The following is an 18938-nucleotide window of genomic DNA, read 5'->3' on the forward strand; positions in this document are numbered from 1 at the left end:
TGTGAAAAAGCGCTAAAAGTGTATTTTGGAAGTGTGTGTGCCTGTCTGTGACTAGACTTGTCCCCAGAGCACCTGCACTGTTGTACATTAATGTACTCAAAAAGGCCTAACAGGGAAAGGCAAATACATCACTACTGTGCTGAATGCAGGGTGGGATTGATGGGCTGCTTCAGGGTATCAGCCTGTCTCTGCTCTTGAAGAGGAAAATAGCAATGATTTTTGCAGGTACCAACAATAACCTGATCAGTAATTCTGACCTGCTGGGGAGAGAAAGACAAATTTGCATCTAAAGTCCTATACATTAGGAATAACGTATTTAAAGTTAAGCATGTGCCAGTTAAACATGTTTTGAAGGGTTTTGTAGGATTGATTTCATAAACCAGAAAAACAGTAGGATTGCAGCTGTTAGTTCTCCAGCCTAAATTCCTAATGTACGTGTGACTCTCTTTGTGTCTCCTCAGACCTGAACCATGTCCCACCCATCCTGGCTGCCACCCAAGAGTACCAATGAGCCTGTTGGCCACGTTACTGCAAGGATGGAGACCACACACACCTTTGGGACTCCCAGCATCTCCGTGTCCACCCAGCAGACCCCAAAGAAGTTTGCGCCTGTGGTCGCCCCCAAACCAAAGTACAACCCGTACAAGCAACCAGGAGGTGATGGTGAGTATTTATTTTCTAGGAAGGAACCACAACTGCCTGGTTCAGAGGAAGTGACTGCTAACACAGGCTGTTCTTGATTTGCTCTTCATTGGTGAGATTGTGAGAGACTCCCCTTTTCAGGTCACTCAAATCAAGAAGGATGTGAAGGTATCTCTTCTCCTTGCTCTGGCTAGCTACCCTCCTGAGAAGTGCAGGGTTGGGAGAGGACATGAGGACAGATCTTTCTCAGTTTAAATTGAAAGCAGATGTCCTATGTCCAGGACTGGTACTTTTCAAGGGGTTTTGCTTGTTTGGTCCCTGCTGGCACGGGATGATTCAAGGAGCTTGGGCTCAAACAAACCTTTTCAGTATTGTTTCTTTCACCCCAGCACAGGGGAATCTTTACAAACAGGGGATTCATCTGTGGGATATAAGTATAATTGGGGGTGGTAGTGTATAAATTTGGCCAGTGAGTCTGGAAGTGTTTTCTCTCCAGACAGCTGGATGGGTTGTACTAGTTTTGTTCTTTCCCTCTACCATGGAACACTCTTGAATATGAAATAATTGGGAAGATATTCAGGTGACCAATGGCCTCTGGAGCTGTTACATCAGCAAAACAAATGCCTGCCAGTCACTCTGTGTCAGCCTTCCTCTACTTCTTGCTGTGAAAGTCCTCTCCTGATGTAGTTGAGCAGCAAGTGTGGGATTTGGGTTCCTGGCTTGTGGATACATGGAGGAAGGGAGTTCCCAGGAGCAGAAGTGCATGGCTGGGAGCACCCCTGGAACTTGCAACTGGAAACCTGCAGGTTGGAGCACCTGGGATGCCCCTGGCTGACAATGGAGAGTTTGTGATGGAACTGCAGCAGAAAAAAATGGAGGCCACGGATTTTAGGAGAGAGTTGTTTTGGCAGAACATGACATTTCTATTCCTGGTGATTTACTGTAGGTAGAAGTGGGGGGAGGTTCTTCCCCTCCTCATCTCCAACCTTTTTCTAAAGAAAAGCTTAGCTGTATTCAAGAAAATTGCCAAACCACCTTTTGTATTTGGTTTTGGATGCTCTACATTGTTCCTTCACCACTTTTTCCTCTTTTATGTTCAGTACAAATATCACCTGTATATTTTTTCCACTTTCTGCACTATCTTTTGAAAGTGTATACATTTTCAGGAACACTACAGAATAATGGAAAAGAGAAAGAAAAACAAAGCAGCATATTAAATTTTACCACTTGACTGATTTGCTAAAGTTAAGGACATTTTATAGGAAAGTTGGAAAAGCCTGATGAGTGTTTTGGGTATTTTTTGTCTGCCGCTCTAACTTCGGAGAATTCAGAACGAAAAAAGAAAATGTGTTGGAGGGGGAAAAGCAAAGTCATTTGCACCTGTTCTGCTGCTTTCCGTAACAAAACTTCGTGAGAAATAGGAAGAGAAAGACATTTGGAATTTAAAAAGTAAAAAACAATCCATTTCTGAAATGCAAAGAAAATGTCACCTTCAAGTCAAGTGGAAATTTATTTTTCTAATTCTCTTGCAATTCAAAATAATAAGGGAATATGGCCCTTTTTTTCCTAGGAAATCTGTTCTTGATCGGTCAGGATTTTTTGTGTGACAAAGGTCAGTATGTCTTAATTGTCAGTGTTTTAGTGATTGTAGGTCTAATTGTTTGTGACTCAGGAACATTATCACCTTCTAAAAAAATCCTGTGTTTCTTGCCATTTGTGGAAGGAAGTTTTCCCGAAGAGCAGAACAGGCACTGCAGGCTGAGAAGGGGAGACAAGGCACTCAGACATTTCTCACATAACCCAGCGTGCCTGATCCTGCAAGCAGTCAGGCATCTCTGGGTCTGCTGGAAACCAGGAGACCTTTGGGAACTCCCAGGGGCCTTTGTCGGTGCCAGTCCCTTTCCTTGTCTGACACTGGGCTTTTAGACACATCCCATCATTATCTGACAGGCCTAGAAGAGCTAAGGGTTGGCCAGGACCTGGTCAGAGGTAGGCTTAGTGATGTGACAACATGCCTGCAGCTTTAGCTAATCCACTTCCAGAAGGTGACATGCTGCTGGTTGCTGTCAGCAGCCCGTGCAAAGCCATTACCATCCATATATAACCCAGAGAACATGAGGCTTCTGGGATCTGACAGGCGAGGGCTGGGGGGCAGTGAGAAATAGTTAGCCCAATGTGCTTCATTCACTTGCTATGGCTCCCTTCTCTCTCCCAGAGAATTGTTTTTTCAATGACCTCCCTGATTTCTGCAGGAATAATTCAGCCTGGGAGATGGCTTCAGGCCCCACTGGTTCTCTGCTTACAGGGGCACTGCCATTTTGCCTCAATTTGTCCTCTGTTGGACACAGGTCTTTCCCACCTGGTTAGCTGTGAGTCTGTAGGTAGAGGAGCAGCAGCATTCCCTCAAACCCCAGTGTGTTTTCATCCCTCCTACCCTGCCAAAGCTGCTTAACCGGAGGCACATGGGCTTCCCAGGCATCCATTTGCTGGAGAGGAGTGGGAGTAACAGCACTGCTCTGGAGGAGGGTTGTCCTGCTGCTATTATTGGTCAAGAAGTGGCTGTGCTCATCATAGCCTTGGCTGCCCCAGCAGTGTCACTGGAATTGTCTCCCTGCAGCCTTTGAAGTGTCTGGAATCTCTCTGGGAGACTGGCAAATTCTGTTCCTGGTAGTTTCTTCAGTTCATTCCTGTTAACGTTTAGGAATGTGTATGCTCTGGCCTTGTGGTTCTTATTATTATTTTGTAGGTGTGTTGCTTGTATGTAGAGGGTCAGTTAAGCTGATCACATCTGTGGTTTTATTTCTTGATCATATTGAAAGCAGAGGGGAAAAACACTAGAGTGAAAGACTGTGGAGCAGGTGCTGTGTGTAACTCTCTCTCCCTCCCATCTCCTACTAAAGCATTTCCTTAGTCTTACCTTGATTTCAATTTTATTTTTTATTTCTTGATACCTGCACAAAACTCAGCCAGAAGGTGCTGATTAAAAGCTGCTTAATGGAACTTTTGTAGAAGTTAGAAATGGTTACATGACTGAAACAAAGTGAAATAGCAGCAGCCAGCAGTTTATAAACCAGGAGCATTTTACTGTGATTTGAAGCACTCAAGGCATGTGTTCAGACCACTGAAGTAGCAATTTTCCTGGTGCTGCCAACCCCCCTCTGTGCTGTTTGCCATGCTGAGTTGCTGCAGCTTGTTTCAGACCAGATTTATCCACTCATCAAAGCAGAGACCATGTCTTGCTCTTGCAGGGATCTGCCTGGGGGCCCCTGGGTATGACTGCAGTAGTGGTAGAAGTAATGATCATAATGGTAATCATCATCAATAAGAGCTGAGCCCTGCTTGGCATTCTGCACAGGTCTGTGCCATGCAGGCAGCCCAAGAGGCAGGCACAGCCTGTTTGTATAGGTCCTTCCAACACCTGCTGTGGTCTGGGCTGTGTTTCTGGAGGATTTAGTGCTGCCACTCCCCAGTGTGACGCTTTGCAGGGGATTAACTTTGCCTGATGCTGGGAGGTGTGAGCACCACAGTTCCCGGGAAGTGCTGGTGCTCATCATCTTACAGAACTCTGTTTTCACCCCACAGACAGAGGAGAGGAGAACTGTTCAAGATTGGGGAAGATGTTTATCGACAAGGTGAACAATTGTGCATTGGCAGGAGGTGTAGCTGCAGAGGAATTAGGCTAGAAATCAAAATTAAATGTCCAGACATGTGAGCAGTAGCTCTAAGAGTTTTAACTGGGGTCAGGGGTGGTCCTTGGATGGAGCTAGATGTTTCTGAAATTTGAGAGCATCTTCTCTTCATGCTAGGAGAAAATGAGTCCTGAGATGGATGAGGCATCAACCAGCCATGGGTCCTAACAGTCTGCTTCTTAAATATTTGGCTTCTTTCTCCATGCTCATGTGTTTGCCCTCCTTCTTTTCCTCAGCAGACCCTGTCCAGCAGTGTGCACAGTGGGTTTTGTCCTACACCAAAAATCTCTTAAAGGAACTAAGATTTTTTTTTTTTTTCCTGAGGAGTTGGTATTAATTTTGTTTCATTTAAAAGCAGTGAATGCCCCATCATTTGAAGTGCTCAGGGTCAGGTTGGACAGGGCCTTGAGCAACCTGCTTTAGTGAAAGATATCCCAGCTGATGGCAGGGGCTTTGGATTGTATTATTTTTCAAGGTCTTTCCAATCCAGACCTTTCTGTGGTTGCCCTTCCTCCTTTTCCTGCCACTTACTTCTCTCTTGCTCTCCAGCTTTTAAGCTTAAATTGGTATTTCAGCATGTTCAACAGAGCTGGAGCCTTAGGGAAACACTGCCACACAGCTGTTCCCATCGATGCTGGGCTCAGGAAGATAGAAAGGATTTATAGCTTGCAGATGAAGCAAATTCCATCTTTGCCTTAGTTCCAGAAAATGGGGCCTCACCCTGCAGGGCAGACTAAGGAGGCATCTGGTGTGGGGTGAAATTGGTGATAGCTGATCTGCTGGCTTAGTGCCGGCTACTGTGGGGCTGGGGTGGCACTGGGGTTTGTAAAGGCCAGAACTGGGGGTTTCAGAAATGTGTAAAATCTGTTGTCAGTCAGAGGTACTCAGAAGAGCCTGAATCAGGGCCACTGGATGGCTTGGGAGCAGTGAGTTACAAACTTTGCAATATGAGTTGCCTTTTGGTTTGGATTTTGGTTTGAATCTTGTTTTAGTAGCCACAAAAGTTCTTTCCCCCCTTGCCTCCAAATAAAGCTCTGCAAGTCCAGCAGAAACAAGACTGTGCTGAAACAGGTGGAGCAGAGTGGTGTGCTGGGGAGGCTCAGCTGGATTGCAGGGCTGGGCTTTCCGGCCCAGCATTTGTGAGCACTAGTGCAGCTCCCTGGGGATTGAACTCTGCCATAGCTCCTCTGCCACTGTGTGTAGTCACTTGGAGGATGATTTCATGGTGGTAGAGAAGGAAATTAGTCCATCCTTGCCTACCAGTAAGTGTCAGATCATTGAATGGTTTCCAGGAGTTCTCCTGCTCCTGCAAAGATGATTCTTTCCACGTGTCTTTTGTTCATATGAACAGGACCATGTGTTTTTCTCAAGCTGCCTGGGACAGGCTGAGATGCTGCAATGCCAGCTCTGGTGAGAAAGGGATGTGCAGCAGCATCCCTTACAGGGCAGTCACTCTGTTTGTGGGGCTGGCCAGGGCTTGGAGGTGCTTCTCTGTCACACTCTGGGGTTCTCAGGACACGCTGTACAAAATTAGCCACTTTATGATCTTGGGTACTTCTCAATTCTGTATTTATTAGTGCTGATGTCTTTCATTCTAATTGCCATCTTTAGTGAATATAGTATTTGCAGAAACACTTAATATGGATTTAATAATGGAAACTTCTTGAAGGGATGAGCCTCAAAGCAATCTCCTCCTTTCTCCTTCCTTTCCTTGGGCACCTTTCAGATATGGTGAGCAACAGGTCTCATGTGTGGCAGGCACATTCTTCTCTCTTTCAGGATTTTTCATAGAAGAGCACAGAGGAAAGAAAGAGAAAACAATTTCTATTGCTGCTCCTTGTTTTTCTCATGTGGAACATGTTTGGAGAATTGTTTACCTGGGGTGATTGCTTGATTGGATTCTGGTGAGGATTGTTTGAGCCTGATGGCCAATCCAATCCACCTGTGTCTGGACTCTCAGAGAGGGTCATGAGTTGTGACTTAGTTAGATATGGTAGTTAGAAAAACTAGGTATGTAGTTTTAGTATCTCCTTTAAATAGTATATTAATGTATTATAGTACAGTTATAATAAATAAATCATTCAGCCTTCTGAGCTGGAGTCAGACATCATCATTTCTTTCCACCGGGTTTGCCTGCGTTTACAATACTCATGTGAATGCCTTTGAGGTTTTAATTGCCTTTTTAAAAACCATCTCCTTCCATTTTCCTTGGTTGGAGGAGTAAGCAAGTGACTCATGAGACAAGTCAAAGGAGCAGGACCAGCTCCAGGGCAAGGCTATGCCATGGACAGCAGTGTGTGTTCTTGAACCCAGCTGATCCAGGTTTCCCAGAGCTTGACTCTCTGTGCCCTCCTCTTCTTCATGGGTGTGGAGGCTTTTGAGCGCTGGTGAGTTATGTTCTGCTATGTCTGTAGGGGACTGGGGGCATGAACGGTCAGGCTGTTTGTTGTTTTGCTGTTATGTTTTGGGTTTTTTTTCCAGGCAGATATACCTAGTAGGTTTTGTTTACAGCAGCTGCTATCAGTAGCTCTGTCTTAATTTTTGAAGCTTGGGTATGGATTTATTGGACTAGACACCCTGTGTTATAGCTGTGCTGTTCCCTGCTCTGCAGTCTTTGACAGTTCATAGAAGCCAAAAAGGTCCAGAGTCTATTCATTATTTGTATTGAGAGCTCTGAAAGAATAAATTCAGGCTGACCTGAAAGATTCTGTGGTGCGGTGTTTTGGTTTTGTTTTTGTTGGGTTTTTTTTTTTTGTTTTTGTTGGGTTTTTTTTTTTTGTTTTGTTTTGGTTTTTTTTTTTTTTTCCTTGGTTGCCTGTGCTGGTTCTGTTCCATAGCAGGAGGAATTCTCACTTGTGGAAGGGCTGTGTTGGCTGAGAGGCAGAGGGGTGTTGTACCTGCTCCTTGAAGTATCTCAGGAGCTTCTGCAGTGCTGTGCTGGTTGTTGGAGGAAGGCTGGGTGCAGGCACAGTGAGCTGTCTCATCCATGCTCCTGTGGTGGTTTTGTGTGTGCATTGTTCAACACTAACATCAGATAATGCAGTTCTCCAGAACTGGACAGCTATCAGGAGCTAGCATATGTTAGGACTTATGCCTGTGGACCATTGCTGCTGCCCAGATGAGGGATGGGAACACATTGTTACTCTGAATTGAGTCCTGAGAGTACCAGAGTATTTCCAGTGGGATCTGCTGGTCCCTCTCTTGCTCCTCATCTCTGCTACTAGCTGAAAAAAAATCATTGATGTTTCATGGGGTAGGCAGTGTCTCAGTGGTGGGACAAAAAGATAGGCTGAGAAGTGCTCTAACTCATTTATGGTCCCATCAATTGCAATGGATGATGTGGTGTCATCCCTCACAGCACTATGCTCACGGAGTTGAAAAACGTGGTGTGAATAAAGTGGTGGTCTTACTGTTTCAAGTCATCCTGGCTGGGCCTGACCACAGTCCCCATGTTAGTGCTTGTTTCTTGGAAAAAGCTTTTTTAAAGTGCATGTTATAAACTTTTAAAGTCTTTCTTAATTCTTCTCTCATTTTTCTATGTGTTTCTTGTACTGAATGAGATGCAGCAGATGAAGCAATACTTTATTCATTAGTGTGAGAACTGCATCATCCACAGGCTCTTACAAAATGCAGCTGGTGAAAATGATCTTGAAACTCCAGGCCTCTTTGTGGTGGGAGGTGGACTTGCTACCTTCACACAAGAGCATTTAAAGTACAGACAAAGCACCTGAACCCTGCATGAGTGGGAAGGTGGAGATCCCTAGCTGTGAACCAGTTTGGGGCACCCTTTTGGAAGTGTCCATTGATTTCTCTTGAAGCACATCCTCTCTCCTGTTGGTCAAGAACTGAGTGAAACCAGTTGGAAATGAGTGGTGGTTCTCATTTGAATAAAACTAGATTTAAACTGCCCCAAGCAAGCTGGGCCATGTTGAAGAGGGATGAGATCAAGCTGGTGCCTTTGTGCCTGGGCAGTGTTGCTCCACTCAATAACTTCTGAATTACAGGCACAGGGATTTTTGCCCAGTTGTCCCCAGCACAGTGACCAGTGTCAGGACCTGTGAGTCTCACCAGTGTGAATAAACTGGCTCTGTGTGGGGCCTTCTGTCTCGTAAGCATTCGTCCCAAAAGTTGTTTTGTTGGATAACACTGTCTGCATCTACTTTTTTTTTGCCAGTGACAAATCCATGGAACTGTATCTTGGCTTTGCTCTCAGGATGAGCATTTTCTTTTTTGAAATACCACCTTAGGGAAAGGCCCTGGGAAGAATGCAGCATAAAACAAGTGCATAAAAACTGTTATTGAACTAGTATACTTATCTGTAGTTCATAAAATGTCAAGTCAAGCCACCAGGTTTTATTAAGTATTCTGACCCATGTTTTGTTAGAATTACAAATATTAAATTTTCACATGCTCTGGAACACATTGCCTCTTATTTGGGAACTACTTGAAGTAGTGCCTAGCCTTGGGTTTCATTCTGATGAGTGAGCTTGTATTTTCTCAGTTATTTGGTATCATAAAGCAAACATTGCACTTCTCAGCAGGTAGTTTCTTAATTTTTTTCTGCCCTGACTATTTTTTCTCATTTTCTTTTCTCCTGTCTGTCTGTTCTTCCAAGATACTATATTTAATTTTTCCACTTCATTATTTCAAACATCAAATAGTGATTCATCTTAGCAGTGGCCTGTTCCGTGAACCACAATAGTTTGGGTAGAATAAAGAAAACGGGCAGAAAAGGGAAGGGAAAAAGAGAAAGAGAAGACATTTCTGACACACTGAAATGGAAGTATCATTTAATAACTTGAATTGCAAACGTCTGTCATCAACCATATCAAACCTTCTGTTAAACAGATAATGTTTGTCCTGTATGTAGTTTTACAGAGCTGTGGTGCCCAGTCAAAGCAAGAGAGCAATGCTAATGTGGAAATAGCTTGAATTCAAGCAGGCAGCACTTGTCCCTTTTATTTTAATCTGAGATGTTAACAGCCTCCAAATGCTAGTCTGTTAAATAATAATTGTTATACAACAGTTAACAGTCTAGTAATATTTAATTTTTTTTGCTGTTCTTCACACAATGCTGCTCTTCTACTCACTGGAAACTATTACAATAAAGGATTATATGTATGCTTTTCCTTTTCTCTGCCTAAAGCTTTTTTATTTTGCCAGGCTGAATCCTGCTAAATCAGAGCAACCAGTAAATGTATATTGGATTATATTACAGGTTGGTGTAATAAAAGGTTGGAGGAATGAATGAGCAAGTCTTGAAGCCACAGAAGCTGTACTTGTGGCCAAAGAGCAGGCATTTCTAGCAGTCAATCCTACACAAATACAATTTGGACTAAATATACAAGGCCTGAAATGTTTGTTGCTAAGCAAAGCATGTTTAGATGGGCTTGGCACAGGAATTGAGGGTCCGTGGGCAGGACTGAGAATCCTGTGGCTCTGCTTTGCCCGGGGAGGGCGATTTTGCAGGAGATGAGCAGGAATCTGCTCTAGATCCTGATAAGCAGTAAGCTAGTTTCCTACTATCTGAAAATTCCCCTTCTGACTTCTTCTTTAACCAGCATGCACACTGCAAAGTTTTCTGTGGAGGAAAGTGGAGGCATACTCCAGGGGCTCGACTGGGGATTTACCCAAACTGTTTGAGGAGCTGAAGTGCAAAAGTCTCACATGTCTCTTCCAAGTCTTAATTCCTGTGATGACAATGACTAAGGAAAGGTTTTGGTTTCTTCTAGATATTACCCAAATTGTAAAGCCAAGCCTGCTGTTAAGGGCTGGTGGGTAGAAACTGCACTGTCATGACAGCTGGCATTTGTTGTGCCAAGCACTGAATTTATGGGAAATGACATGGAGATGAGGAAGGAACCTGTCCTCTGGGTCATCTCTGTTACAAGGCCCACTTGAGAAGTTTTATCAACTGGTGTTTCTGAATTCTCTGCTCTACCTGTGGTGTGAGGGTCTGCCCAGGGGTCCTGCCACAGGAGTTGTCCTGAGTGAGCTGGTGGGAGGAGAGGAGGCCCTCAAGAGTATGAAAATGATACCAAAACAGTGTGGGTAAACACAGTCTTTTGAAAGTAGGTTTAATAGAAGAAAGTATAGAAGTTTAAAGTTTATGTTATAAAAAGTGAACGTGATGTGGGTTGAATTCTTACTAAGTGGAGACTAACAGTCTCTGAGGTTCGTGCCCACATTCTTAGAAAACCAGTTCTTTGGTTCTCAACAAAATCAACTTCCCTCAACTTTTTGCCCCATGTACCCCTCAGTACAAGCTCTCAATTTGTTCTCCAAATTTCCTATCTCCTCCACTGGCTCCATCAACTATTCTTTTTTGCAGAGGGCACAGTGCCAGGCTGTGGCTGCTTCTGCATGAGCTCGGAGCCTCTTGGGCATCACAGTTAGTTTCCTTGGGACTGCTGGACACCTACAGCTGGATCTATTTCCAGCTGCTTTCCTTATCCAGAGCAATACAGCTCTTTGCAGGACCAGTTCACCTCAAGTGTCACAATCAGCTTTATAATGTGCTGTCAGACCCTTCAAGGGAATGCTCTGACCCAAACTGTGCTGTGTATTTGCAAAGTTTATTTTTCAAGAAGGTGAAAAGGAGTAATCATTGTTCCTAGGCCACTTCTTAGGAAGGGTAAGAAAAGGAAAGTTGTTCAGTGAGGATCCAGTAACACCATTCCGGCTGTCAGACAGTGAAGCACAGGAGGAAAAAGTCAATTCTTCTCCCTTCCCAGTCCTGTGATTTAAAATGTTTGAACGTGCACTTCAGAAGCTGGGGAAGTAAAAGCCCCCAGTTGTGCCTGGAGACTCTCCAAAGGCCATGGCGAGCGAAGGGGCTGTGGAGTGTTAATACAGTCCATCATTTTGTAACAAGCCTGATGCTCTTGTATGAGCCGTGTCAGGCTGTTGTCTGCACGCTGTCTTTGCTGATCACAGTAATCGGGTCATAGGAGAGGGAGAAGTAATAGCGTGTCTCTTAGCAACCAGCCCCAGGAGAAAGAGAAAATTACTCAAACAGACTATCCAGCCAGGGAAGTAGAAAGATGAAATTTTCTGAAAGTCTGTTGGAAAGTGCTCAGGGACATAATTCTTTTATGTGTGAGATCCTTACAGGCTGGATCCAATGGTATCAGATGCTTTTTTTTTTCCTTGTTGTCTTTCTGGTAAACTTTTATTTTTAATTGGCCTCAGAAAAAAATAAAAAAAGGGGAAGAACTCCATGAAACAGACACATTTTGAAAACATAAGGGACAGATTTTTGTATTTTTGAAAATGCCAAGGAGGAGGGAGGGAGAGGAGGTCAGTGTGTCTCAGGCAGGAGACGAGGGGAGCCTCTTATCTCTGCACGAGTGCTTTGAATGCTTCCCGTGTCACTGCGAGCCAAAGCACGTTGCTGTATCTGCCAACGCTGCAGTGGCATGTGCAAAACAAACTTGTTGGGTCTCCATTGCATTGCACAGGGTGTCCTGTCTCATGAGTGCCACAGACTGTGAGCTGTGATGATTGACAGCTTGGCAGAGAGCTGGACCCGACCTGCCCTCCCAGTGGCCGTGCCGGGAGAGCCTGGCTGAGAGGCCAGGCAGAGCAGGTACTGCTTGAGTTCCTGCCAGCAGCCTTTTTCTCATTATCCTGTTTTTTTGTCCTCATCTAAGCTACTGGTTTGTGTAAGACATGTAGGGAAACATCTCTGAGGCCTTCTGAAGGACTGTTTGGCCAATGTTGGCCCCAGGTCTCAGAGGGAGGGCAGTGGTAGGAGCAGTCCAGAAGTCATAGTAATAAATTGAAGCATTTGCAGCTTGTGTGTGGGATGGGCACAAGTATGTGTGCTTGTATCTTATGCTTTCAAAAATTTATTTTTCATTCCAGAAGTTGTACTTCTCTGGTCAGCTGGTCTGCATCCTCCCCAGTGGGGTGTGCTGGCTGCTTAGGGAAGGGGACCAAGCCTGGCATGATCTGCCCACCCTTGCTAAACAAGACCATAAATCTGTGTGTGTTTAATGGAAATAAAGTGAAATACTCTAAAATGGTTGTGAGTGCCCAGATTTGTGGTTGCATCCTTAAAACTATTGCAGGGACAAAAATCTTTCTGAAAGCTTGGCTTAGTCTCAGGCTTTGAGGAGACATAAGAGCACTGTTGCATGTGTGGAGGGGAGCAGGCACTGATCCAGCTACTAGTCCATGCCCTTACTCTGCTTTTGTGTGCTCTGTGATACTAGGGCACATCTACTTTATGCGGGGGGACCAGCTCACTTCTGCAGATGATAGTTTGACTATCAGTAGCAGATCTACTTGCAGATTCATGTGGTTTACTGAAGGGTGCAGCCATTCCCCCAGATCAGGATCCTGGACAGTTGGGTAAAAGGTTTGGGCTGATCTGGACTGCTGTGGTTGAGTTGTTGTTGGTACCTGGGTTCATTCAAGTCTTGTTAAGGAGCCTTGGAGACAAAGCTGACTTCAATGTCTTATCCTGGAAATAATCTGTAGAAGAGAGGAGGAAAACCACAACCAGGATATCTTAGGAGCAATATCTACTACTGTCAAAGAAAAGTGAGATAAGGAACACTATTGATTGTGACTTCTTCCAAGAAAATCATAGAGGCTCCTGATTTGCTGTCTTGTCAGAAAGAAGAAATACTTTTTTCCTTAAAAGTTTAGTAATTTAAGAATTCCCTTGCTATTTTTGTGAGTACCAGTAAGTGAGTAAAAATTTCCTGGAAATTTTTCCCCAACTTTATAAATACCACCCCATGGCTTACAGAAGTGACTCAGTTTGGGAAGTCAACACCAGGCACTTCCTCAGCACAGCCTGGCAGCCCCCCAGCCAGAGCACACAACTTCTTCAAAATTGCTAATTGGTTCTTAATCTGCAGTACATTTGGGCTTCTTGAAAACTGAATTCCTGTTGCTCATTCTGACCTTCCTGTCATGTTAGAGATGATGGCACAGGGGACAGAAGAGGCTGAAGCACAGTTTGAGTCTGGAAAGTTGTAATTGGTATTTTGAGGTGCCACCTTTTCTCTGGATAACAAGCTCATTGAATGACCCCAACTGACAGATAGATGAAGTGCTTCTAATTGCCATATCTCACTGTCCTGGGACCAAGATTATCTCACAGACCCTGCTTTTGTAATTGGGTCCTTTCTTCCTTCCCATTACACTTTTGACATCACTTTTGTACCAGCTGGGCACAAATAAGAGCCATTTGTAATTCTTTGTATGGTGCCCAAGGAGAAATAGAACCTGGCCTACTGAATTAATTCTGCAGGCATAGGGGGAAAATTACACTAGGAGCTCAGGTCTGACACAGGGGCCTTACGTAAAAATCAATCTATAAAGACAAGAGGCAATGCATGAGGGAAGTGTGAGTTGGGTAAAATCACAGCTGGGCTGTATCTCCTCTGGTATCAGCATGGACAGGATACCACGCAGTTGTACCAGATAATGCATGAAGCACTGCAGTATCTTCCTTATCTTCTGCTTAGTCCATTCAATGCCTTAGATTTAAATTAAATTCACAATTGATCTCTTCTTATTAACCCATCCATGCCCACAGTGATCCTGCAGAGTCTGGCACTGTAACCCTTTTCTACAGCTGGAAAATCAGTTGGGTTCGTAACAGGAGAACACTTGACCGACTTCTCTTGGTGCATCTGTTGCTCAGCCTGTGTGTAAAAATGGGACAATAGCTCCTCAAGAGGGAGAGATGACCTTGTGGCAGCAGGAGGGGGTTGGGCGGGTGCATCTCTGGCTGCCAGATCTCTAGGTTTTGTTCATACATCCCTTATTAGGATCAAGAGTCTTTCAGACTTAGCTGCAGGAAGGATTGGTTGGGCTGAACCTGAAAACTTATGATAATTAAAACATTTCTCCATGCCAGTAAATCATACTTATTGGATAGAAGAAGAAAATACTTTAAATTTAGCAGCTAATCCAACACAAAGGATGTGATGCGTGACCACAGCTGAGATACTTCCTGTAAACAGAGTTGGACTTTTTAAACAAGAAATCTCCCAATCACCATGATTCCATTTTGAGTATATTGTGTTTTCCTGAGATATCATAGAGACAAGCTAATGGAGGGTCCGTTTGCCTTTTTATGTTTTCTCATATGGGAAAACCATATAATATTCCTGTTTCTGGTGCACAGTTAGCACTGTCTCTTTGCATCCAAAAGCGCTCTGGCTTTGATCCCTTTTGCCTCAGTGAGAATGTGTTTTGTAACTGCAGTAGGGAAACAAATAAAAGAGAAATAAAGTAGCAGGGTGACTATTTTGGGAGATGAGCTTTCGCTTGGTATGTTGATTTTCCGAAGAGATATGGCACATCCAGTACCTTGTGTAAGTTGACCATCCAGCATGGCATGGGACTGTGGAGTGGGAATATTCCATTTTAAGACTCTGTTGGGCAAGACATAGGCTCATGTTTGATGAATGTTGCCAACTATTTGAAGTGCTGTGAATTCGACCTGTGAAACTGGAGGCGGAGGTGACACAAGTAGGAGAATCTGGACCTAAATGTCAGGGCCTAAAGGTCACTTTTCATCAGAGCAAAGTGCAGTTGTCACCACAAATGTGGGGCTGCAGGAAGGGCATTGTGAGGCTCCCCATCTATTTGATCTACTGCTACTTGACCAAATATGCTTAGTTTACACTAAGCCCAGAGGGTTTGTTTCTGAAAAACCTGTGTAGCAAATGTGGCTCTGATCTTAGGACTGAAACTCCCCCTTTTTTAGCCTTATTTTTTTTTTTTTTTTTGGCTTATTTTTCCCCTGTGGTCCAAGAGCTGTGAAGCAGTTTCTGGGCATTTGGACAGTGACTGAGATAAAACTGAAATCAGAGCTTTCTCATGCAGCAGTTCTGGCTCCATCATGCCCAGAGTAATGAAAGCTCTTTATGAGAGGAGCTGGAAAACTCATGAGGCATGAGAAGAAGCAGGAAGATTCATCTTATTTCTCTAAGCATTTAATTGCAAAATCTTTTCACTGCTTATTAAAATGATTAGTCAAGACTATTGGAAGGCAGTGAATGTCTATTTGTGGGAACTAGGGAAGGTTTGATCGTGTCAGATATCTTACCTCCTTGTTTTCCTTCTCTGTTGCAAACGGTAAATAATTAAAATGAGGGTGTGTTTTGAAAAGAAGTTTTCTAAAGAGAGCTTGGAGGATTCTGTCCTTGTTTGTTAATTGTTTTGTATGGAATAATCACCATTTGCAAGTGGCCAAGAAACAACAAAGCATTTGTTTGCTACTCCCAATGCTTTAGCACGCTGTTTGGGAATGGAATCTTGGTTTTGTCTGGTTGTCCCTCATTCAGTGGTACTGCAGGGCACATTTCCCTCTGACACTTGCACAGCCCAGTTGCTGCTTGGTTAGGTCAGCGGTGGCTCCTCTGAGAGGATTTGTATAGAGGAAGACCTAAAGCCAGGTACTTCTTGTCAGGGGTGGCCCACTAGAGCTGAGAAAAGGCACAGCCTGCAAGGAAATAAAACACTTTTAGCTTTAGCCAGTAGCTCCAGTTTTTATTGGGAATAATCTGCACTGGGACGCAAATGTGTTTACTGTGAAAATGTCAGTTTTATATCAGGAGAATGGAGTTTTCTGTCTTTGATTAAATATTTTCCTGTTAAGGTTTGGAAGCTGTGTCCCAGGGGGCTTATTCACATCTTGTACTTCAGCTGTGGGCTGATCTTCATGGGCACGGGATTTGTTTCACGCTTGGCTGGCACGTGGAGATCAGGGACTGCTGGAGTCTCAGTGGGAGCTGTGTGTTTGTAGCTCTCATATGAGTTAGCAAGTGGAGTAAAGCTGGAAGCACTGTATTATCTTCAGGTCACCCTGTTGACTCCAGTGAATGTCACTGATCACAATTTTGTCACTTTCTAGTCACCCTGTATGTGCTAGTAATGTTAAGAAGGCGTCTTAAGCCCAAAGGGGGTTCTTACTGAACTGCTCAGATCTTAGGATCAGGAGCATGATGCTTTCAGTGCAGGTGGCCTGGTGGATTTGTATGGGGCAGCTGCACAAAGCCCTCTCTGGGGGCTTGGGCTGTTGCTTTTAACATAGTGGAGAAACCTGATCCATTTCTCATCATCTTGACATGTTCTTCATCGACATTGGTACCTGATGAACGAAGCATTGCCTCTCAGACTCCATTGACACATTGTCTGTTGCCTGTCATGTCATAAATCTCCCTGTGAAGCTCTAAGTAAACACCCCTGGGTGGAATCAGCAGGTCATTTTTGTGGCATTTCTTGTCAACTAAACAATAATTCATTAAAAATTTAATGACTCTTTTGCTCTGGAGAGGAAAAAAAGAGCTGGTGCCCGTCTTTCAAGTTTCTGTCTTGTATGGCAATTTTTGTTTTATTTTGGAGATCTTTTTATATTTTATTTTGAAGGAAATCAGGTTGATAAACTAAAAGAAAGCCATCTTATTACGAAAAGCTTGAGTGCTTCTGAGAACATTTAAAACAAGGATGACTAGAAATGACCTTTCCATCCTGAAGCGAACTTTGAGCGTATTCTCCCTTTGGCATTTCTAATGATAGACTTTCCATCTGGTCTTTGCTTAAAAGCTAAGATGCAGCTTGGTTTTTTTCACATAAAAACTGTACATACTCTAAAATTAATCCTCTTGATCATTTCACTTCAGGGAGAGGAGTGCGGAAACACTGGGAATATCTGCTTATTTTTAGCAACTCCAGTTCTCCTGAGAGCAGATTCCTTTTGTCCCAAATAAAGTGGATTCTGATTTGAAGGAACCCTGGATTTCCCTCTGCTTAAATTTGGGGAGATTATACCCTCTAGAGGAGATTTTTAATGGAAATTGAAGAGATGTCAGTGGCTCTGGTGGGATCTGAATCAGTGGGGAGGGATTTGTGGTTACTTTAGCTACCCTGGGCAATACTGTAATTTCTAACACTGAGAGTTCCTGTTCCCAGTTTCCCATAGTGCTTCTCCAAAGCTGAATGTACAAGAGGGAAATCCTAGCAAAATGAATGCTTCAGGGAAGAATTGGGGATCTCCCGAGAGCTACCACTGCAACCATTTAGCCTCATTTCAGCAGAATCTTTGGGGAAACTTCCTAAACCAATCCTTTTGCTTAGCAAGGCATTCCACCAAATGCCTGATTTGATCCATGCTTTGTCAAGGCCCATGGGACATAACATTTAAGAATGCACTTGAACTTAAGAGTGTAACTGAGCCCCTGCTGCATGCAAGCACGTGCATGCAGGAGGGGGAATGTTTCTCTGGATTACATGTAGGAACATCAGACAGCAGATTTAATTTTTTTTTTCTTCTCTGTAATGCTGATTGCCATTGAATGTGTTTCCTCTCTCTCTGGTTATTTTTTGGGTTTTTTTTTGGTTGGTTGGGTTTTTTTCTTTTCATCCTTCTCTTCAATGAAATGCTACAAAAATATATGTAGGTGGGAGATTACTGGTGAGCCATCCATTCCTCAGATGTTTTTCTGGTGGGAACAGCCAAAAGTAAATTTGTTAGCAAAGTCACATTTCTATCAGCACTGTGTATGTGGCATGCATAGAAAACAGGTTTTCTGATGCCAGGTTTTCTGAGCATCAAGGAGGCTGCATGACAGCAGATATGCTTTGGGGCTTTTGGCAGGTAGATACTTTCTGAGGGTATTGGCATTTTTGCTGCAGGTTCTTCTGGTGACCAACTTTATTAAAACAATGGGAGGGAGAAAGGATGTTATGGATAATGGAAGAGAACAATTCTGGCACACGTAGCTTCCTCTTCATAAAGCTGTTTTTCCCTCGGGGCAATATATCTTGCGTCTTATGGGAAGGAAATCTTACAATATAAAAGGAAATCTGAACTGCTTACCAGTGAATTTAGAAGCATAGCACTTGGATTCCTTTCATGAAGAGATAATATGGGGCCTGTTCCAGTATATTAGGGAAGCTTTTTTAAGATGCTTCTCCAAAAATAGGAGGACTTTGGGAATCACTTCTTTAAAATAATATCTGTGGGTGGCTTATGTTAATATTCCCGGAACATTAGGGGATGTGTGCTCAGCGTAACAAAGGTGTTCAGAGAGCAGAGCAGCAGCAGTTTGGTATCTTTAGCCTGGCCTGCAGGGCAGGGGAGGATGGCTTTGTGTTCTGGGGATGCCTCTGACGTGGGCTGGAGTGGTCCGAGGGCTGTCCTCGCTTTGCTCTCCTGCAACAGCTCCTGAGGGGCTGTTCTGCCTCCAAGAATAGCTGGCACATGGCAGTGCTCTAATTAGGCCTGTTTCTCCTGTGCTGGGAATGACGTGCCTGCTGCCAGCTCTGCTGCCCAGAGGATGCCCCTCTCCACAGACAGCTCCCCATGGTGCATCACAGCAAAGAGCTGGGTCCATCCAAAGGTTTGCAGCTTTTTAGCCTCACCCCAGTGCTCCTTTGTCTTCCCATTCCCCACAGTTAAGATAAAGTCATGGAGAGATTTTCTGTGAGTAGCACGAAAGGTGAAGTGCAGATAACTTCAGTAGGCATAGCCAAGTGAGGGTATTTTATACAGACCATACCAAACTGAAAACAGTAAACAAAAAAAAAAGGGAAAAAAGGTGTCTAGAATACTTCCAAAGAATTTCTGCAGAGTACATA

At 43.9% G+C, this 18938-nt stretch overlaps 1 protein-coding gene across 6 annotated transcripts in view; it reads left to right on the forward strand.

Annotated features, from left to right (window-relative positions):
• Positions 1–18938, forward strand: part of LPP (LIM domain containing preferred translocation partner in lipoma) — a 322361-nt gene that overhangs the window by 118407 nt on the left and 185016 nt on the right. For all 6 annotated transcript variants that reach the window (XM_053985940.1, XM_053985939.1, XM_053985937.1 and 3 more), the window contains one exon: positions 462–663. In XM_053985940.1, the coding sequence (XP_053841915.1) occupies positions 471–663 (193 nt within the window). In that variant the 5' untranslated portion in view covers positions 462–470. The remainder of the gene's footprint in view (positions 1–461; positions 664–18938) is intronic.

Source organism: Vidua macroura, chromosome 10 (genome assembly GCF_024509145.1).
Source record: "Vidua macroura isolate BioBank_ID:100142 chromosome 10, ASM2450914v1, whole genome shotgun sequence".
Taxonomy (NCBI): Eukaryota; Metazoa; Chordata; class Aves; order Passeriformes; family Viduidae; genus Vidua; species Vidua macroura.